At 42.5% G+C, this 23,381-nt stretch overlaps 1 protein-coding gene and 1 long non-coding RNA gene across 2 annotated transcripts in view; one reads left to right on the top strand and one right to left on the bottom strand.

Moving 5' to 3' along the window:
* CLNK (cytokine dependent hematopoietic cell linker) overlaps positions 1-23,381 on the bottom strand; it is a 202,785-nt gene that overhangs the window by 6,525 nt on the left and 172,879 nt on the right. Inside the window, exons 16-18 of the mRNA XM_042251655.2 lie at positions 17,640-17,773; positions 12,241-12,318; positions 7,591-7,746 (exon numbers count right to left, since the gene is read on the bottom strand). Of these exons, the coding sequence (XP_042107589.1) occupies positions 7,591-7,746; positions 12,241-12,318; positions 17,640-17,773 (368 nt within the window). The remainder of the gene's footprint in view (positions 1-7,590; positions 7,747-12,240; positions 12,319-17,639; positions 17,774-23,381) is intronic.
* On the top strand, positions 1,274-22,687 carry LOC121819848 (uncharacterized). The gene is made up of 3 exons (XR_006060205.2): positions 1,274-1,652; positions 12,137-12,337; positions 18,771-22,687. It is a non-coding gene; the product is annotated as an uncharacterized LOC121819848 (long non-coding RNA).

Consider the following 23,381-nt stretch of genomic DNA (forward strand, 5'->3'; position numbering starts at 1 on the left):
TTAACAGAGTTTTCCCCTGGATGGCAGAGACCTGTCTTCCTCTGCTTTCTGTCCCCAGAATGAAGCATCAGATCTAGCATAACGTAGACATAAAATGAGAGATGTGGGCTGAAAAGTGGCCTCCATGAGATATCCTGTGTCCTAGTTCCTGAAATCTGTGAATATTTCTAAGCAAAAGAGTATTACTTTGCATGACAAAAGTTGGGACTATGTTAAGGATCTTGAGAGGAAGGTCTTTTAAAAAATAATTATTTTTGGCTTTCCTAGGTCTGCATTTCTGCACACAGCCTTTCTTGAGTTGTGGTGAGTGGGGCTGCTCTCTAGTTGCCGTGTCCTGGCTTCTCTTTGCAGTGGCTTCTTTTGTTGTGAAGCATGAGATCTGGGATGTGGGCTTTAATAGTTGCAACTCTTGAGCTTAGTTTCCCCTCTGCATGTAGAATCTTCCTGGACCAGGGATTGAACCCATGTCCCCTGCATGGGCAGGAGGATGTTTAACCACTGGACCACCAGGGAAGTCCTGAGAGGAAGACCTCGAGAGAGGAGTTCAACCTGGCTCTCCCTAAAGGCGATCACATGTATTCCCATGAGATAGAAACAGAGGAAGAGTCACTTGGAGAAGACGAGGAGGCAGCGTGACGTCAGAGGCAGTGATCAGAATGATGTGGCCACCATCCAAGGAAGCCAAGGTTTGCTGACAACCGCCAAAAGCTGGAACAGGCAGAAAGGATCTTCTCCCAGAGCCTCCGGAAGAAGCATAACCTGCCAATACCTTGGTTGCAAAATTCTAGACTTCGGAGCTTCAAAAGAATACATATTTGTTGTTTTATGCTACCAATTTTGTGGTCTTTTGTTACAGCAGCCACAGGAAGCTCTAGGTGCTCCCTAAATCTAAATTCAGTCATGAATTGCTAGTCACATGGCTAACAGAATGACCCAACTTTATAATATGCTGCAACTTGGACCCTCCTAGGCTCATTCTTTGCAGGCCTATGTGGATTTGCTTACCTCTGTGCTTGTGACAGGTGTCGACAAGCCGTGCCTTCTCGGGGGACCAGACCAGGCTGCTGCAATTGTTATGGCCCTTTGTGAGCTTTTCATTCAAACTCAGGGCGCCCAGATCCAGTGAAAGGACTTTAGGGAATCATTGAAGGCAGAAGTAGTACTTACTAACCACCTGCCTCCCTCTATGTGTCTAGAACCCTGTTTACATCATCTCATCTTACTCTCAAAATAGCTCCCGTGTTAGAGGTGACCCTGCACTGTATGCAGAGTTAAAGTCTACAGTTTGCAAAACAGCCGACAAGCCACAGGAAATCAAAACGATCCTTGAAAACCCTGTGCCTCATTATGGTTCTCCTGCAGAGTCAGCTAAGATGCTACTTTATTCAAGCACCGGATAAAACAGCTAGTAGCTGATTTCATTGAGCAAAGCCTTGCTGCAGGAAATTCTTTCATCTTTTCTTAGCAATGGGAGATTCTTCCTCCTAAAGGCAAATGGCTCAATAGAACGATGATAAATGTGGTGGAACTGAGAGCAATCTAGGTCATCCCCCTCTACACCAGGGCATAGCTCCTTCAGAAGAGAGGCAGGAGGAAGAACCGCCTGTAAATTGTGATTCTTCACCCAGCGTCTGGCTCACACTAAGCTCCAGGTAGGTGTTAACTAATTTTCAGCTGAATTTCTAGGTCTTTTTCAAACGGGTTGGGGATCATTTACATTTGTTATGATGCTGCCTGAGGCTATGTGAGACAGGCAATATTTTTGCAGACTATATTGAACCCCAGCTGTGTCTGTGGGCCCTGGTTCCCAGGTGGTTCAGTGGTAAAGAATCTGCCTGCCAAATGCAGGAGATGTGGATTTGATCCCTGGGTGGGGAAGATCCCCTGGGGAAGGAAATGGCAAAACACTCCAATATTCTTGCCTAGAAAATCCCATGGACAGAGGAGCCTGAAAGGCTACAGTCCATGGGGTTGAAAATAGTGGGACAGTGACTGTGCGATTTAGTATGGATGCACGCACACGTCTGTGGGCCAGTGACTTCATGGTTCTGCGCCTCAGTTTCCCTGTCGGTTACCTGGTGCTATTGATAGCACCTACCTTAAGGGTTGCTATGAGGATCCAATTGATCAAGTTAATTAATAATTGTTAACTGCACAGTATAGTGTCTGTGCATAATAAATTATGTAAGTGTGAAATAAACATGAAAAGGAGACTTGCATGGGAGATGCACAAGAGGAGAAAATTCCATTAAAACGCAAAAAGAGTCCTCTTAAGCATTTGCATTTTTTAGGTTCTACAAATGAAAATTTTCATAAATTGAGAAAAAAGTTTCAAAATATTAAAAGATTTTAGGCCTAAAAGTACTATAAATATTGTAAAAATCTAGGAAAATGATATATTATTCTGATTTTATAGTATAGTTGATTTACAGTGTTTCAGGTGTAAGAAAAGTGAGTCAGTTATACTGGCTTGGCCAAAAATTTCATTTGGGTTTTTCCATAGATGGGAATGGAAAAACCTGAACAAACTTTTTGGCCAACCCAAAGCATTTGAATTCTTAAGGGGTCCTTGGTAGCGATAATTAGAGCCGGTCATCTGGAAGCTGATGGTCTAATCCAAGGGTGGTCAGGATGACAACTGTTGACCTGCTGAGGCCGGCAGTGAACTGGCTGGCAACCTGATTCAACACTATTAGGAAGTTATCATAGGGTCATTGTTTCCTCTTTCACAGGCAGACCAAAGTTAGCTTGGAAAAAGCTGTAACCTCTTTAGAGTGTGGTTTCCTCACTGGTAAAAGGGGTTCAATAACACATCCTTTCCAGAGTGTTTCCAAAGGTGAGAGCAAATGAAAACAGCAGCTCAGAGAGAGCCCAGCACATTTTAGGGAACGTGATTTCCATTTCTTGCATTCTCTAAGGAAAAGGAGTCCCAAGCACTTAAAGTCAGAGTCAGATAAGTCTTTTTTTTTTCGTAAATGAGAAATTCTATGAGCTGGCAGAAGACACAGAAGAATAAAGGGAAATTGAGCTGGGAAATTCCATTAACCATAGGTATCTGGACCCAGGGCCTTCCCAGGTGGTGCAGTGGTATAGAATCTTGTGTCTGCCTGCCAGTACAGGAGATGCAAGAGACGTGGATTCAATCCCTGGCTCAAGAAGATCCTCTGGAGTAGGAAATGAAAACTCACCCAGTATTCCTGCCTGGAAAATTCCATGGACAGAGGAGCCTAGTGGGCTATACAGTCCATAAGGTCACAAAGAGTCAGACATGGCTGAGCAGGCACACACTCTCTGGACCTAAGGGGAACTATGTCCTAGTTATCACCATGACCCAGTCAGAATAATAAAAAAATAATAATGACTAACATTTATTGTTATGTCCCAGGTAGTGTTCTTAGTGTTCGACATTCATTTACTCACTAATCCTCATCACAAAAGGAAATAGCTGCAACTCCTCTCTTTAGTTTTGCTGAAACCCTTTGTTTTTGTTGTTGTTCAGTCTCTAAGGGTGGCTTCCAAGTCATGTCCAACCCTGTGACCCCATGGCCTGCAGCATGCCAGTTTCCTCTGTCTTCCACTATCTCCAGGAGTTTGCTCAAATTCAAGTTCATTGAGTCAATGATGCTATCTAACCATCTCATCCTCTACCACCCCCTTCTCCTTTAGCCTTCAGTCTTTCCCAGCATCAGGGTTGTGTTTTTTTTTTTTTTTTTTTTTTTACAGTGAATCAGCTAGTCAAAGTATTGGAGCTTTAGTCTCAGTCCTTCCAATGAATATTCAGGGTTGATTTCCTTTAGGATTGACTGGTTTGATCTCCTTGTAGTCTGAGAAACTCTCAAGAGTCTTCTCCAGCAGCACAGTTTAAAAGCATCAATTCTCCAGCACTCAGCCTTCTTTATGATCCAGCTCTCACATCTGTACATGACTACTGGAAAAACCATAGCTTTGAGTGTACAGACTTTTGTCAGCAAAGTGATGTCCCTCTATTTATTATGCTATCTAGATTTGTCATAACTTTCCTTCCAAGGAACAAGCATCTTTTAATGTCATGGCTGCAGTGACCGTCTGCAGTGATTTTGGAGCCTGAGAAAATAAAATCCGTTACTGTGCCACTTTTCCCCCTTCTATTTGCCATGAAGTGATGGAGCCAAATACCACGATCTTAGTCTTTTCAATGTTGAGTTTCAAGCCAGCTTTTTCACTCTCCTCTTTTACCCTCATCAAGAGGCTCTTTAGTTCCTCTTCACTTTCTGCCATTAAAGTAGTTTCATCTGCATATCTGAGGTTGTTGATATTTCTCCTGGCAATCTTGATTCCAGCTTGTGATTCATTCAGCCTGGCATTTCACATGATGTACTTGCAGTGTGACAATATAAAGCCTTGTCATACTCCTTTCCCAACTTTGAACCAGTCAGTTGTTTCATATCTGCTTCTAAGTGTTGCTTCTTGACCTTCATACAGATTTCTCAGGAGAGAGGTAAGGTGGTCTGGTATGCCCATGAATTTTCCTCAGTTCATTGTGATCCACACAGTCAAAACATTTCACGTAGTCAATGAAGCAGAAGTAGATGTTTTTCTGGAACTCCTTTGCTTTCTCCATGATCTATTGAATGTTGGCAATTTAACCTTTTGATCCCTTTCTTACTTGGCAATATTTGGAAGATTTATTTATGTATTAATTTATTTATTCACTCATGTTCTCCTTTATGCCGAAACTTTACCAGGCTGGAGCAGTCTGGTGAACTGACCCCATGGTGGCCTGGCCAGTGCTGACCACCCTCTCCAGCCACTTGTGATTCTTAGAAAAGGACTCTGGGTCAGGCCCTGGGTTTAAGCTGGGATGTCCGCACTCATGCCTTCCTGAAGCATTTTGGCAGCCGTGGCGACAGTCGTTCTGATACCTATTGGAGAACAATAGGTGTCTGTGTGACAGTTCTGGTTTCCTACTGTGGCAGTTTTCTTGGGCTTCCATGACAAAGTACCACCCACTAGGGTGGGAGGGAACTTAAATGATGGAAATTAATTTCCTCATAGACCTGGAGGTCAGAATTCCAAGATCAAGATGTTGGCAGGGCTGGTTCCTTCTAAGGCCTCTCTCCTTGGCTTGAAAGTGTCTCTTCTCTCTGTGACTGCATATCTGTGTGTGTCTATGTCCTAATCTCCTCTTCTCATAAGGACACCAGGCCTATGGGGTCAGAGGCCACTCTAGTGACCTTGCTTTATCTGAGTCACCTCTTTAAAGACCTCATCTCTAGGGGACTGCCTTGGTGGATCAGTGGTTAAGAAACCTCCTTGCAATGCAGGGGACATGGGTTTGATCCCTGGTCAGGATACTATGAAGTGGCTTAGCACGCATGCATACAGGCTACTAAGATCCCACATGCCATGGGGCAACTAAGCCCGATGACCACAGCTACTGAGTCTGCATGCGCTGGAGCTCATGTGCCCCAGCTAGAGAGTCCATGTGCCGCAACAAAAGATCCCATAGGCCTCAACTAAGACCTGATGCAGCCAAAATAAATAAAGAAAGCAAAAACAAACAAAAAGACCCTGTCTTCAAATTTGGTCACATTCTGAGGTGCTGGGGGCTAGAATTTTCACATAGGAATTTGGGAGGGGGCCACAATGTAGCCTATACCATACACTGACAGATAAACAGAGGGGGTACATGAGAATCACTGAATTACAGAAGTCCAGACTTGCAAAGAACATTTACATTTGAAGAACCTAAAGCCCAGAGGAACAGTGGAAACAGTGGCTCACTATTTTTGGGGGGCTCCAAAATCACTGCAGATGGTGATTGCAGCCATTAAATTAAAAGATGCTTACTCTTTGGAAGGAAAGTTATGACCAACCTAGACAGCATTGGAGAAGGAAATGGCAACCCACTCCAGTGTTCTTGCCTGGAGAATCCTAGGAATGGGGGAGCCTTTTGGGCTGCCGTCTATGCGGTCGCACAGAGTCGGACATGACTAAAGTGACTTAGCAGCAGCAGACAGCATATTAAAAAGCAGAGACATTACTTTGTCAACAAAGGTCCATCTAATCAAAGCTATGGTTTTTCCAGTAGTCATGTATGGATGTAGAGTTGGACTATAAAGAAAGCTGAGCGCAGAAGAATTGATGCTTTTGAACTGTGGTGTTGGAGAAGAGTCTTGAGAGTCCCTTGGACTGCAAAGAGATCCAACCAGTCCATCCTAAAGGAGATCAGTTCTGAGTATTCATTGCAAGGACAAATGTTGAAGCTGAATTGAAGCTGATATTGAAGCTGGCCAATACTTTGGCCACCTTGATGCTAAGAGCTTACTCATTTGAAAAGACCCTGATGTTGGGAAAGATTGAGGGCAGGAGGAGAAGGGGACGCCAGAGGATGAGATGGTTGGATGGCATCACCGACTAGATGGACATGAGTGTGAGTGGACTCCAGGAGTTGGTGATGGGCAGAGAGGCCTGGTGTGCTGTGGTTCATGGGGTCACAAGAGTCAGACACGACTGAGCAACTGAACTGAACTGAAAGCCTAGAGAAGTGAAGTGACTGGCCTGAGTTCACACACTTAGTAAATGGGGATAGAACTTGAACCCTATCTTGCCCTCTCTTTCCTCCCTCCCTCCTTCCTACCTTCCTTCTAGAAGAGTTGAAAGAACAACCTCTCTCTGCCCTCTCACCACCTGTGCGTCTCTAGCCCTCGACTTAATTTTCTAAGCTTCAGATTCCCTACATCTAAGATAGGAACCACTGTTCTATCAAAGAGCTGCTGAGGGTTAAAATAAGATAATGCAGACAGACCAGGCCTAGCATAAACAGAGCAGAAATCAATCTCCTCTCCCTTTTCTCTCTGATCTATTTATTCAGTCATTAATGAATGCTTTAATTGAGTCATTCTTGCACCTTGCTGCCTCTCAGCAGATAGGCACCGAGGTTGGTCACACTCAGCGTAGCACTGGATGCAGTGACTGAGCCCACGGTCAATGTGGGGACACACACCTACTGATTCCTAATGCCAGTACTGCTGATGTCGCCAGAGATGGCTGCAGTGTGAGTTCAGCGCTGGGTGGGGAAGGAGTGTGGCATTAACATGGGTCTCAGGCAAGGCTTCCTGGCAGGCAGGATGGAGATGTGTGTTACAGAATGGGTTTTCTTTAATGGGCCAAGCAGGAGAGAGGGTGTATGGAAAGGTCAGGATTGGCTGTGGGTCCTGTGAGCTAAGACATGGGCGAGGATGGTTGTGGAAGGGGTTGGAAGGATTAGATTACATTCTGTACCTCCAGGGCGGCTCTTCTCTGATCTGCAGTCATGGGGATTTGGGAGTGACTCAGCCAGCATCTCCCAAAGTGAAGTTGCTCAGTTGTTTCCAAATCTTTGCGACCCTGTGGACTGCAGCTCACCAGGCTCCTCCATCCATGGGATTTTCCAGACAAGAATACTGGAGGGGGTTGCCATTTCCTTCTCCAGGGATCGAACCTGGGTCTCCCACATTGCAGGCAGACTCTTTGTAGTCTGAGCCACTAGAGAATCCCTATGAACGCCTTCAAAGCTCCCCTTATTGCTGTCCTTTGCTTGCAAAAGGGAAGCCATTGGGTTATACTCACCTCATCTCCTCTGAGTCCTGTCCCCAGGGCAAACTGCTGATTCCTCTCCAAGAAGCGGATTTTCACATTGTAGACCTTGTTCCCATAAAACACTGCCAACACATAGGGCTCCGCCCTGGATTTTGCAGAGCAATCTCGGACCAAGAAGGTACCATTCTGAAGCAAAAGGAAGAACAGTGATCCATCCAGCCCCTTTCACGATGATCTTCATAACCAGAATCCATCCTCCCAACAGGCACAGCAGTGAAGCCTGTGTGCCTGAGATCCCCAAGAAGCCTTAGTTTCTGGCAACCCAGTTCTTTATTCAATTTAATTCAGTAGGTGTTTACTGAGGGATACAATCCTAAAGGAAATCAACCCTGGATATTCATTGGAAGGACTGATGCTGAAGCTGAAGCTGCAATATTTTGGCCACCTGGTGCAAACAGCTAACTCATTGGAAAAGACCCTGATGCTGGTAAAGATTGAGGGCAGGAGGAGAAGGGCACAACAGAGGATGAGAGGGTTGGATGGCATCATTGACTTGATGGACATGAGTCTGAGCAAACTCCAGGAAATAGTGAAGGACAGGAAAGCCTGGAGTGCTGCAGTCCGTGGTGTTGCAAAGAGACACGACTAAGTGACTGAACAACAACGTGTCTAGGGGTTGTTGTCATTTTGTGAGAAATGGACCATTCAGATCACAACACCCTCCTCTTCCAAATCTTCCAGTATCTCCCGCTGTCCTCAGTGCCATGGCTACAACTATAACATGATCTTCATGGACCAAGGTACCAGACTCTCCTGCAGTTTTATCTCGGTCACTCCTGCAGCCTCCAGCCCTGGGATGATGGTGCTGGTCAAGCTACCATTTCCCAGGGGCACCATCTTGCTTTCAGGTTCTTAGCATTTGCACAAGCCACCCCCTCTGACTTCCCTTTCCTCCCCTCTCTAGGGGTGCTTTCCTCCATCTGCCAGGGTTCACGCATTTCCTCTTTTGTTAATGTTCCGGGTATTATTCTAGAGACAGTAGGAACCACCTCAGGCTTTGAGTAGGAGAGGATTTGAGCATTGACGCTGATCCTCTGCATGGGGAGATGGCTTCAGTCACTGATGTCAAAGTAAGTGGAAAGACTTTATGAAGGAGAAATAGAAAATAGAGCATGGGATGAGGTGACAGGAAGTGCAGGGCAAAGCAGAGGAGACAAAAAACGTTCCAAGTTGATGTCTCAGAGATGGACTGAAACTCAGAAGCTTCAGTGTCACAGAAGCCAAGGGGGGACAGCGGAGGTTTCCAAAAGAAAGCCCACAGAGTGAAATGGTCTGAAGGCTGTAACTAGACAAGCTATACATATAATATCAAATAATCAGGCACACCCTGGGGAGTAGCTCAGGATGAAGATCTGGTCATAAAAGGCTAAGAAATGGAGCAATCTTCCTGAACAGGTACACATAGAAGGCTTAGTTCTGTGGCTACATCATGTCAGTTATATGAGGAAAAATACTGAAAAATCTTTAACTGTAATTGCATTGATTGTTGGATATGTAGTTATAAATATGTAGAGTAGATCTAGTTAATATGTACAGTACAATGTATTCTTTATGTGATAGGTGTTATATATGTAATTTATATTTGTAATTATCTCCTCTGTTGACTATATTTCATTTCTATATGTTTATAGATATTATATACATGCCTATATAATAATGATTATAATACTCTATAATATCACTATAAGTATATTTAATTTATAAATAATACTATAAAACTATAGTGATGTCATGATGATGCTGGCAGCTAAGGTTTACTGAAAACTGCTGTCAAGATGCCAAGCACTTTATACAGATTTTATTTGATCCTTATATAAGGTTTGAGGAGGTATTTTATCCCCATTTTACAGGTAAGGGAATTAGGATCTAGTTATCTAAGTGGATCCCCTGACACATTACAGCTAGTCAACGGAATACCAAAAAGCCAAGGCCATATTCTTGCTATAAATACACCAATCTCCAAGTGCATAATGTGAGTTTAAGGAATTTTCTGGAACCTGTTCTGCCAAAAACATTCAGCCATAATTAAAGCCTTAAGACTCAAGCATAGAACATTGCCAAAGATTAGAAAGTGAGAGGAGGCCAAGACATGTGGCTGGTTTAGGGGTTTATCATTTAACACTCTGCAATGAGTTTGTCACAGTGAATTTGGGCAACCCTGCAATTTGAATTAAATTATCTTACATAAATGGGAAACATGTTTTGACAAAACTGAGACAAACCAAATAGGAAAATATGAAGTCATTCAACTGAGATTCTGTTTTCTCAAAGCTTTTTGGGAAACAGGCACACAGAAGGGGAGGAAAGGGAGCCTTGAAAATGCCCAAATGTAGTGGGAAGGACATTATATGGCATGTACATTGCCCTTCTAGCACCATCCACACAAGGGGCTCCTAGAAGTAGGTCTTCTAAGAGCTATTTTTCCCTTGGGAAAGAGACTCAGGGAGTGTCATGGTTGATTAGCCAAGAAGAGACAGGGTTGGAGCGGGCACGACCACGCCACCATTAGATGCAGCAGAGGTCAGCCGTGTGTGGGATTCCTCGGGGAGAGGGAAGGAGAGTCCTCGAGGCAAGCGCCACCCAGCCACCTATGAGTCCTTTGTAGACCCTTCTAGAAAATAAAGAACTACTGTGGCTCCTAGAGGCTGCTGTGATCTTTTGAAAACAGCACTGATTTTTAGTATAGGTTCTGGCACTTTCTCCACCTTGTAATTGAAACCTTAGCCTTGGTTGCCTTATCTAGAGAATGAGATAGTTTTGCTAATTCCTAATACGTTCAAGAAACTTTGTTATCAGATGTATTAATTTCCTACTATTACTATAACAAATTTGAATGAGCTCAATGGACTAACACACACATATGTTCTCTTACAGTTCTGGGGATTGAAGTCTGGTATGGTACTCACTGGATTTAAATCAAGGTGCCAGCAGGGCTGTGTTCCTTCTAGAGATTCTAGGGGAGAATGTATTTTCTTGCCTTTGCCAGCTTCTAGAAGCTGCCACCAGTGCTTACCTTATGGCTCTGTAAGGCTGACTCTGAGCCTCCTGTCTCCCTCTGATGAGGACCCTTGTGACTATAGTCAACCTTCCCTGATAATCCAGGATAATTTCCCTATCTCAAGATTCCAAACTTAATCCCATCTGCAATTTTTTTTCCACATAAAGTGACAGAGACACAGATATTGGGGATTAGAAAGTGGCTATATTGCGGTGGAAGGAGCATTATTCTGTTTACCCTAGCAACTTACATATAATTAACTTAGTAATTTGATAGCAACATATTATAATATATATAATGTGTATTAATAATTTAATGATATCAATTTTGAGAGCTAAGTTTTATTAAAATTTATTGGGGACCTGTCATTTATTCACCCATCCCCTAATTAAATAACTCATCCATTTTTGTATTTCCTCACTCAACAATGATTAGCTGAGGATAAGTTTTGATATTCCATTGGTCCTGAGAGCCTTCCTGTCACTTCTAAACAATCTATTCTAGTTCTTGGCACATAGTAGAGTTAGTTGCTTAACAACTATTTTCTATTTGTGATGATTGTTATAGTAGTGATTTGATCTGATCACAGTTATCCCAGGTCCTCTCTTGTTTTGATCCCATGTAGCTTTGGAACTTTTTTTTTTTCACACATTTCCACTTCTTTTGAAGTTGAGTCTGGTCATGTGGTTCAGTCTGGCCAATGAAATGTGAGCAGAGATGCAGCATACTATATTTGAGAGAATGTGTTGAAAGCCAGTGTGTGATTGGTGTGAGCATACACTCAGATGGAGCCTCTAGCAGTCTGGGTCTACCCACCCAAACCTGTCTTGAACATGAAGCTCAAGAAACAGATACAGTTCTGTTATGCTAAGCAACTGAAATCTTGGGGCTGTTTGTTACTACAGCATGATCTATCACATCCTGACTATTTCAGCATTTATCATCCCTGTTATTTCTTAAAGCAGTGAGATGTAAAAAGCCAACCATACCTTAGGCAGACCTATAGAAAGGACGTGAATCTTGAACAAAGCAGAAGGAAAGCACCTTCCATTGCAGCCTCCGTTCCTACCCTAGCCTCCACATTTGGTCTCCAAAATAGATCCTTAGGGTTGATTTTACTGTTTTCATTTAACAAATAAAGAAACCTGCATTTACAGATGTTAAGGCAATGGCAACCCACTCCAGTACTCTTGCCTGGAAAATCCCATGGACAGAGGAGCCTGGTAGGCTGCAGTCCATGGGGTTGCTAGGAGTCGGACATGACTGAGCGACTTCACTTTCACTTTTCACTTTCATGCACTGGAGAAGGAAATGGCAACCCACTCCAGTGTTCTTGCCTGGAGAATCCCAGGGACAGCGGAGCCTGTTGGGCTGCCATCTATGGGGTCGCACAGAGTCGGACACGACTGAAGCGACTCAGCAGCAGCAGAGCAGCAGCAGGAACTTGAGAAAGTCACACGGCTGATAAGTGGCACAACCAAGTCTCAAATCTAAAACTATTTGAAAACCCGTTTTCAGTGACAACCTCCACAGCAGCGAGAAATTACAGCCTGTGACCTATGGGCAGAAAACTCTAAGATGACTACAGAAACAATGCCAACATGCCCTGGAGAAGCCATTACCTTGTGCTCCTTCAGTAACGCCTCTTCCACTGCCTGGCGACTGTATTCTCCGATGTACCATTCATTGTGCTGGACATCCTGCAGTACACGTGAAATGGTGAGTGTTTTAGGGTCAAAGGGAAGGATTGTTAATTAAAGCTTGCTTTTGTTCCACTAGTGCCAAATCATGGGGCTTCCCAGGTGGCACAGTGGTAAAGAACCTGCCTGCCAATGTAGGAGACGTAAGCGATGTGGTTTCTATCCCTGGGTTGGGAAGAGCCCCTAGAGTAGGAAATGGTAACCCACTTCAGTTTTGTCTGGAAAATCCCACGGACAGAGGAGCTTGGTGAGTTACAGTCTACACAGCTGCAAAGAGTCGGATATGACTGAGTGACTGAACACACACTCAGTGACCGATCACAGTTGAATTTATAGCAAATATGCAGTAAAAACTGCCTATCCTTGATCTTGAGATGGACACAGACAAAGTAACAGCAGTTTAGGAATTGTAAAATTGACATGACAGATCTTTCATTGAAAGTAACCAGAAACGTTACTCCATCTACTGAGAAAGGTGTTTTGGCACCAAATTCAAAATGGATAACGAACCCGTTATCATCAATGCTTTCTGAACCTGTACTTGAGGTGGGATGTATGTTATTTTTGATGCCTACGAGGCCCTAGTCACCATAAAAACAGGAGGGGAGTGAAAGATAATTAAATAAAAGGGAAAGGGAAAGATAATTAACAATTTTAAAAAAATTAATTTAAAAATTTTTATTTAAAATTGTTTATTCATTTATGTATTTATTTTTGGCTGCACTGGGTCTTTGTTGCTGCGTGGACTTCCTCTAGTTACAGCGTGCAGAGGCTACTCTCTAGTTGCAGTTTGAAAGCTTCTCATTGCAGTGGCTTCTCTTGTTGCAGAGCGTAGGCTCCAGGGCATGCTGGCTTCCGTAGCTGTGGCACATGGACTTACTGCCCTGTGGCATGTGGAATCCTCCCGGACCAGGGATCAAACCCACGTCTCCTGCATCAGCAGGTGGACTCTCAATCCCTCGACTTCCGGGGACGTCCTGAGAACATCTTTATGTCAGTTGCCTAAACTCACCTTTGGTAGGACTGGGATTTGAACCCTAAGTCTGTCTGGCTTTCTCTCTGTGCCATGGTATCATATTTATACACATTTATTTCTTTCGATTATAAAATCCACCACATCAGAGAGGAGGTAGGGCAGTCAGGGAGATGCGCCATGGACCTGTAATTCCTTTACTGAGTTCCAAGGATAATACTACTAAATAACTCTTTCCATGAGTCCAGCATCTCCAAGGCCCTCCTTCGTTCTTATCCCAGTCCATGGCCACAAGAATCCTGCAGGGCAGATGCTGTTAGGACAGTGGAGGCTCAGGAAGTCAACTTCTGTTCCATGTGGCAAGAACTAGGGATGTGCCATCAAATCTTTGGTCTTCAAAATCCCTGGTCCTCCCAGCACAAGCCTGATCTTGCAAGGATGGGTTCACCAAGCACATGTGAGCACCACTGGGAAAGGCATGGGCCAGCTTCCCCCCAACTCTTCCCCCCTCACTTCTTGCCCCCACCAGATCTGAGGACGAGGGCCTGGCCAGCCAGCTGTGCTTGCTCTTGTCTGGACACACATGGTTTCAGGGCTTGACATGAGTAGCCCCGCTGCCTGGAATCTGTTTAGGCTCCTCACTCCCCCTCCTCTCTGGGTCTGCCATTGTCTTCCATCAAGCTTGGGGGCAGAGTCACCTCTTACTTGAGGCATCTGTTGGAATGAATCCCTTTACCTAGTCCCTACTGCCAGGGGCGGGTGTGTGCTGGAAGGTCCAGAGGTAGGACCTGCTCCCCTCCAGCAAAGTCAGGTACCAGGTTCCAGAACAAAGGGCAGCCCAGAACCCCACTTCCCTGTGGAAGAGGGAGCTCTCTGTGCTGAGACATGTCTGTTGCTTCTGGGGAGCTTCTCTGCCAGTCTGGGAGCCTGGCAAGGCTCAGTCATGCTGTGCTGCTTCTACTCTGATTTTATTTGTTAGTTGAGGCTGGAGCTACTTCTTCCCTGGTAGCTCAGTTGGTAAAGAGTCTACCTGCAATGCAGGAAAGCCCAGTTCAATCCCTGGGTTGGGAAGATCCCCAGAGAAGGATAGGCTAACCCACTCCAGTGTTCTTGGGGTTCCCTGGTGGCCCAGTTGGTAAAGAATCCTCCTGCAGTGTGGGAGGCCTGGGTTTGAGGAGACTCCTGGGTTGGGAAGATCCCCTGGAGAAAGGAATGGCTATTAGAGATTTCATAACTCTGTAGTTCTCCAGGTGTGATCATGAGTGTGAGCTGGTGTGTTTAGGTGCTGTTCGAACAGTGTGAGGCAATTCTGAATGACCTGGAGGGAGAGATGGGCCCCTTTCACTTTTCTTTTCAGCCCTCTGAATAATCCAACAGGGATGCTTCATTTTGGTGCTTAATATCACTATGACATTTCTTTTATTTTTTTAAAAAATATATCTAGACTTTTTAAATGGATGGATTGTATTTATTTATTTTTCATGTGTCTATTTATTTATTTTTTGGCCATGCTGCAGTGGGACCCTAGTTCACTGACCAGAGATCGAACCTGTGCCCTAGTTCACCGACCAGAGATCAAACTGAAAGTGCAGTCTTAAACCCTGGACCACCAGGGAAGTCTCTTGTTTTGGCATCCCTAATCTCTCCTTATGCTGAGGTCCATTAGTGAGTGTTGGCATCCGACTACAATGTAATAGCCTTGTTTTGTTTGAGCTAAAATGAATTTTTTTAAAGGATGTGATAAAATATACACACCATATATATGTGCTCAGTTGTTTCTGACTCTTTGTGACCCCATGGACAGAGGAGCCTGGTGGGCTACAGCCCGTGGGATCTCATGGGCAAGAATACTGGAGTGAGTTGTCGCTTCCTACTTCAGGGGATCTTCCCGATGCAGGGATGGAATCCAAGTCTCCTGCATCTCCTGCACTGGGAGGTAGATTCTTTACCACTGTGCCACCTGGAAAGCCCCTATACACAACATATGATTTGCCGTATAGCCACTTTCAAGTGTACAATGCAATAACATTGAGCACATTCACATGGCTTGGCAGCCATCACACTATCCCGCTCCAAAACGTTTCCATCATACCGAACTGAAGCACTCCACACATTCAACAATAACTCCGCTGGTAACCACCATGCTGCTTTCTGGCTCTATGAACTTACTTATTCTATAAGTAGACTCTATACTGGTCTTTTTGTGTCTGGCTTATTTCACTTAGTGTTATGTTTTTAAGGTTCATCTATTTTGTAACGCGTCAGGATTTCATTCTGTTTTACAACTGAATAATGTTACTTTATTTCATTTATCCATGTATTTGTTAGTAAATATTTGGGCTGTTTATGCTTCACAGCTATTGTAAATAATGCTGCTGTCAACATGAGTGTACAAAAATTTGTTCGAGTCCCTGCTTTCATTTCTTTGGGTGTATACCTAGAAGTAGAAAGCCATGGTTAGTTTTACGATTACTTTCTGTGTATGTATGTAATACTGGTTTAATAGAGCAATGATGTAAAATGAAAAGAAAAGTTAAAAGATATTACTAAGTATAACATTATTATAGATAATATACGGATAGGCCACAGATCATAAACATGCATTCAAATAGTTGAAATCAGGGAAATCCTGGTTTAGTGCAAACCTCTCCCATGCCTGAAGAATCCAGATTCTGGGGGGGTGTAGTTTTTGGATGGATACCTAGGTAGGACTCTGGGATTCCAGTGCTTATGAAGGAGATGATGAAAAGGAAGCCAGGTATGTAAGATGGGGCAATAGAAGAGCCATGCGCAAACATTTCTATGTGCATACCACGTGCAAACTATGTGCAAAGTCAAACTTAAGAATATGAGACTTCTTTTAGAATTAAGGTCAAAATTAACACTAAGTATAAGGACAACCAATGGCACTTGGAACATTGCAGGAATATGAGCAATTGTTCCAGTAGTCATGTGTGGATGTGAGAGTTGGACTGTGAAGAAGGCTGAGCACCGAAGAACTGATGTTTTTCAACTGTGGTGTTGGAGAAGACTCTTGAGAGTCCCTTGGACAGCAAGCAGATCAAACCAGTCCATCCGAAAGGAAATCAGTCCTGAATATTCATTGGAAGGACAGATGTGGAAACTCCAACACTTTGGCCATCTGATGCAAAGAACTGACTCTTTAGAAAAGACTCTGATGCTGGGAAAGATCTTCAATCTTCCTCAGGAAGATTGGTCCCCAGGAGAAGAGAATGACAGGAGATGAGATGAGTGGATGGCATCACCAATTCAATGGACATGAGTCTGAGCGATCTCCAAGAGCTGGTGATGGACAGGGAAGCCTGCTGCAGTCCATGAGGTCACAAAGAGTAGGACATGACTGAGCGACTGAACTGAAGTGAACTGACTAGAGATATTCTATTTGCTCTGCTCCTGTTTAAAATCTTTTGCAAGCTCTGTAGCAGAACTCTTAGCCTATGAAGCTCTGGAATGGAGACCCAGAAGGAACATGTCCTTCTGTGCCTTATCATGAAAGAAACTTTAATTTAATGTTGCAACGTGATGGAGGGAAGAGGGTAGAAACTAAAAGAAAGTTTTATCCCCCCATATAGGTGAGTATAAGTGTAGCACGGCTTGAGAAGAACTGGTTGTGGGAATGGAGAATATTTTAGAAATAAAGCAGGAAAGAGATGAAGGACAAGCAAGAATCCATCTACTATTAACATCTGTTTGCATCTCTGCCCCTTTTTACATCTCTCCTGGGGCAGAGACCATAACTTCTAGCACGTTGTCTGGTATAGAATAAGTGTTCAGTAAATGCTTGCTGAACTGTTCAAGTGAAATGAGCATACAACTTGTGAATCTTTTGTTGAAAAAACAGTTGCAATATGTAAATCTTCATCAATTGTAAAACACTACTGAACAACCGATACACATACAACACAGTTCTAAATATCTCTCCTTTTTGGATTAAATTTTTAAAAAGCACTTTTAGAATATGGAAATAGGCAAGTTGAAAATTTTAGTGAAATGGCAAGATGCAGTGTTATACAGCAAAATATTTTTTAAAATATTAACCCCCAATAATATATAGCCAGAAGAGGGAAACCTCAGAGTCAATCGTAATGATCTCCTTTTTAGGCATTGTTCAAGAAAGCTCTCTTTAGGTGCTGTGTGCATGCTCAGTTAGTTCAGTCATGTCCAACTCTTTGTGATCCCATGGACTGTAGCCCACCAGGCTCCTCTGTCCTTGGGATTCTCCAGACAAGAGTACTGGAGAGGGTTGCCATTCCATTCTCCAGGGGATCTTCCCCTCTTTAGGTGCTAAGGTCATCTAGAAAAGTGCCATAGGAAGTGTCTGTTTTACCTTGCCATCAGACCTTGCAGGGAAAGGTTTCTTCCTGCTCGTGATTTTATGAAGTAGTGGATTTTCCTGAGGGCCAGAGCCGGCTGGAGACTGACATCTCTGAGGAGCATAGGATGGCATGCTTTCTTTATGATCTGGGAAAAGCAAATTCACATTTAAATATGACTATGCTGGAACCCATCACTCCCTCCGGTGTCTATGGCAACTTAGCCTCTACCACCATCATCTCACGCTTGAGAGCAATCTCCTCTGGACTGTTCTCTTGCTTCAGATTTTGTCCCTGTTTCCCTAGGGCATCTGGAGTCACCTTCAAAAAATGTAATTCTGACTTTACTACACCCGTGGTACACATCCTTCCATGATGACCTGGAAGAAAACCCAAATATTTAAACTTCTGTCAATAAGATCCTATATAATCTTCCTCTTCTTATTTCTTCATCCAGCCTCTACTGTCCATGCTGTCCTGGGTGTAATGAACTTTGCTTAGTTTCTTAAACAAGCCAAGCTTGTTTCCAACTCAGAAAACACCATTTGTTTTAAAATGCAAAAGAATAACTTTTTGTTTTAATGGATCATCTTTTATAACCTGAAAGAATGACTAATAGACAAATTACAGTTATTCAGATTGAGCACTTGGCAGATGCTTTACTAAAAATGAACAAAGTGAGCCTGTCACTTCATGGAAAACAACTGGCAGTATTTGTGGCCAAGTTTAAAATTAGACTTTTCAAGCGCAAACTGGAGTTTGGAAAAACTTGTATCTGCCACAGTGACTTAATAGCATAGCCACAGTTGGACTTTTCTCATGAGATTGGAGGTATTACTTACAAATGTGATTTTAAAAAATATTATGTAATAAAATATGTTAATGTGGGAAAGATCTGCTCAGGTCTGTGAATCACTGTTTTCCAAGTGACTAATATATGATGCTACAAAATCATGTCTGGGTAAGAGTTTTTAAAAGGGAAGATAGACCAATGGATTTCATAGTAACAGAATACAAAAGATTCATGGAAAGGGCTTTGATTTCACATGGCACCTAAGCTTTAAGATATTACCACTTTGTCAAGTGTTGATGTGGTGCATTCTCTACTGCAATAAAAATAACATATTTTCACTGTGTCATTCCAGTAAACCTAACAGAAACAAATTTCAAGAAATTAAGGTCACAAGGCAATATCAATAACCTCAGATATGCAGATGACACCACACTTAGAGCAGAAAGCGAAGAAGAACTAAAGAGCCTCTTGATGAAAGTGAAAGAGGAAGTGAAAAAGTTGGCTTAAAACTCAGCATTCAGAAAACGAAGATCATGGCATCTGGTTCCATCACTTCATGGACTATAGATGGGGAAACAGTGGAAACAGTGACAGACTTTATTTTGGGGGGCTCCAAAATCATTGCAAATTGTGACTGCAGCCATGAAATTAAAAGATGCTTGCTCCTTGGAAGAAAAGTTATGACCAACCTAGACTGCATATTAAAAAGCAGAGACATTACTTTGCCAACAAAGGACCGTCTAGTCAAAGCTATGGATTTTCCAGTAGTCATGTATGGATGTGAGAGTTGGACTATAAAGAAAGCTGAGCGCAGAAGAATTGATGCTTTTGAACTGTAGTGTTGGAGAAGAGTCTTGAGAGTCCCTTGGACTGCAAGGAGATCCAACCAGTCCATCCTAAAGGAGATCAGTCCTGAGCGTTCATTGGAAGGACTGGTGTTGAAGCAGAAACTTCAATACTTTGGCCAGTTGATGCAAAGAGCTGATTCATTGGAAAAGACCTTGATGCTGGGAAAGATTGAAGGCAGGAGTGGGGGATGACAGAGGATGAGATGGTTGGATGGCATCACTGACTCAATGGACATGAGTTTGAGTAAGCCCCAGGAGTTGGTGATGGACAGGGAGGCCTGGCGTGCTGCAGTCCATATGGTCGTAAAGAGTCGGACATGACTGAGTGACTGAACTGAATTGGCTGAAGGTCACAAGGAAGAAGTCAGTTGTTAGAAAGAATGCTTAACAAAGATATTTATAAATATGTTAGTAATTTTAAGCAAGAATTAACTGTATAAAAATGACAAATCATTGAGAGCATGAAAACAGCCTCATAATAAAATTCTGGACAATGATAACATATAAAATGGAAACGGAGTTATTAATGTGAAGGCAGAATTATAAGTTATTGAGTCTTAATTCAGTCTAGAGAACAAAGAAGTTATAATTCTGGTCAGTAGCTTAATAAGAACTTTGAAAGAATGGAATACTTTTCACACTATGTTTTTTAAGGCAAGGTGCTAAATAAAACATTAGCAAACATTTATATGCCAGTTACCATAACATTTAAGTTATATGTGTATTTATTCTGTTTCTTTTTTGTCATCAAAATGCCGGATTTCTCTGTAAGTTTACTAAGAAGAGCAGAGTACTCCTGAAACATTGAAAGTTCTATTTTGAGGATTCCAAGGATTGTGACTTTTAATGTGGAGTCTGAGAATATAGGGAATACATGTATCAAATGTTTGTTGTGGAAAAGTGTTTGGTCACTTAAATTTTAATGAAGCAGTACAAGAAGACTTATTATTTAAATAGCCATAACTATCTTTTCAACATGGATCGAAACAGTGAGAACGTTCTTAAGAGAAGAAAATAACTGTTATCAGCATTTCCTATCAGTTTGCGTACCATACATGTGTTCAGTGATTATGAATTTTTCATGATATTGTGGCAACTGATTTATTGTATTTCAACTCTGAGTGCCTTGCTTGAATATTTAAGAATCCTACTTGAAAAAGAGCGTTTGGAAACAGCTCTGTGCACCTGTCGTCTATTCAGAGAATGAGTTAAACAAAACAAACAAAAAAACAACTTTGCCATGTAATTTCTCCAGAAGTCCTGGATGGATCTTTGCTTAATAAACGAGTGAAATTCCCAGTATGTAGTTCCGCTACAAGAATTTAGCCGACTTTGTTCTAAAGTAATGGTGGTAATCTTTGGAAAATTTTACATGAAGCACTGCATTTGAGTTTTATAATCCCAGGAAATAGGACTCTCCTACCTGGAGAATGGAGAGTCGCATTAATAAAGAGATTGAGGACTTCTCTGATGGTCCAATGGCTAAGAGTCTGCTCCCAATACACGAGACCAGGGTTTGATCCCTGGTCAGGAAACTATGTGCTGCAACTAAGAGTTCAGTGTGTGTGTGTGTGTGTGTGCGTGTGTGTGTGTGCGTGTGTGCATGTGTGTGTGTGTGCGCGTGCCGCGCACGTGCGTGCTCAGTCATGTCCAACTCTCCTCTCTACAACCCATGGACTGTAGCCTGCCAGGCTCCTCTGTTTACGAGATTTCCCAGGCAAGAATACTGGAGTGGGTTGCCATTCCCTTCTCTAGGGGATCTTCCTGACCCAGGGATCAAACCCAAGTCCCCTGTGTCCCCTGCAAGAGTTGACATGCCCCTACTAAAGATCCTGCCTGCCGCAAGAAGACTGAAGATTCTGTGTGCCACAGCTAAGACCGCAACAATTTGTGCAACCAAATAAATAAGTAAATATATATATATATATATATATTTAATAAATAGGTTGACACTGAGTAAATGGAAGAACATTGGGGATAATATGTGTAAGTGGTCAAGAAAATTAGGATAGTCTAATGAAAATAGTATGGATAAAACATACTGTTATCATACTGATATCAATAATTACTAATATTTAAAAGCTGATACCAATAGAACCATACTGATATCAACACTTACTGATGGAACCATATTGATATGAATAATTACTAATATTTAAAAATGCTTATGTATGTAAATCTCTTATATAGCACAGAGCCTGACCCATCCTAGTCACTCAATGAATGCTACTACTAATGTTACAGTGTTAATAAAGAAACAGCTCTAAAGCTTTTCTTGAAACTTAAAACCATTTTATTTTAAGCAGCTCTTCACACCTATTTATTAGCAAATTTTAACTTTCAGTTCAGTTCAGTCACTCAGTCCTATCAGACTCTTTGCAACGCCATGAACTGCAGCACGCCGGGCCTCCCTGTCCATAACCAACTCCTGGAGTTCACCCAAACTCATGTCCATCGAGTCAGTGATGCCATCCACCATCTCATCCTCTGTCGTCCCCTTCTCCTGCCTTCAATCTTTCCCAACATCAGGGTCTTTTCAAATGAGCCAGCTCTTTGCATCAGGTGGCCAAAGTATTGGAGTTTCAGCTTCAACATCAGTCCTTCCAATGAACACCCAGGACTGATCTCCTTCAGAATGGACTGGTTGGATGTCCTTGCAGTCCAAGGGACTCTCAAGAGTCTTCTCCAACACCACAGTTCAAAAGCATCAATTCTTCTGCACTCAGCTTTTTTTTATATTCCAACACTCACATCCATACATGACTACTGGAAAAACCATAGTCTTGACTAGACAGACCTTTGTTGACAAAGTAATATCTCTATTTTAACTTTACCCCATATAAAATTCAACAAATTTTCTAAGAAAAGAGTCATGTATGACAAAAAATTTATAAAATGCAAACAGCAAAAGAAAACTTTAGTGGACAAAAACTGAAATAAAGAAAAGAAATCATCCAACATCTCAAAAGTTAATATTTTTAATTATAACCCAAACTTTCTGGTTTTTCTTCCAATATATCAAGATAATTTTCTTTTTTGTCCGGAGATCCATCTACTTAGGCTCCCAGTAGTTTAGCTTGAATTTATTTATCAGAAAATTGAGAAAACCCTATTTATTAACTAGTTAACTGAACAGTCAAGAATAACTGTAATTGGGCATATGGTAGAATTGATATATATACGCTACCATGGATAAAATAGACAGCTAATGGGAAGCTGCTGTATAGCACAGGGAGCTCAGCTCAGTGCTCTGCGGTGGTATAGAGGAGTGGGATAGGGGGGTGGAGGGGAAGCCCAGGAGGGAGGGGATGTATGTATACATATAGCTGATCCACATTGTTGTATAGCAGAAAGTAACCCAATGTTGTAAAGCAATTATGCTCCTTAAAAATAAATAGATAAAGTACCATCCTTAAAAAAATGTATAACTGGATATTTTCAAAGTCTTTTCTCATTTGTTAAATTGAGATGATGATACCTACATTGATGGAGAAGTAACTTTCTCTCTTCTACCTGTGGAACACTGTCCCCCTCACATGAGACATCCAACTTAAAACTAGCAAACTTTAGAGAGCCCGCTAGACTCAGAGCTCTGCACATGCCTGGATTGTGTCCTGTTTTCTGTGCACCTAATTTCTGCCAGGCACTGGTGACCCAAGGGTGTATTTTTACCCAGGAGAATGAAGCTCTGAATAAATTGATGGAAAAGTTCAAGCACTGGTCAGTTAAAGGATGAGGCTGTTTCTATTCTGTATTCTTAAGGCCCAGCCCAATTTGGGGCATAAACCACATGCGTGGTGGATATTTGTTGCCCCAAAGAGGAATTAATGGTGTTTGAAGGCACTGGAGATAAAAACATTTTCCCTGTCCATCCCAGGATGTTTCTTTATGCAAACCTGTTTCTTTGATGAGTAGAGAACAGTCTACATGACCCCAGTGTGAATGATACACTCCCAGTCAAAGGATGCTTGACTGGACTCATGTCTTTGAAGGCTTTCCACTTCACTAACACCACTGTTTCATTCTTCAACTGCTCTTTATTTCTTTATGTGTTCAAGATTTTGTTTTTTAAGTCAAGACTCTGGATTCTTCTTTAATCTGTGATTCTGCTTCTC

This window comes from Ovis aries, chromosome 6 (assembly GCF_016772045.2).
Source record: "Ovis aries strain OAR_USU_Benz2616 breed Rambouillet chromosome 6, ARS-UI_Ramb_v3.0, whole genome shotgun sequence".
In the NCBI taxonomy this organism is placed as follows: domain Eukaryota; kingdom Metazoa; phylum Chordata; class Mammalia; order Artiodactyla; family Bovidae; genus Ovis; species Ovis aries.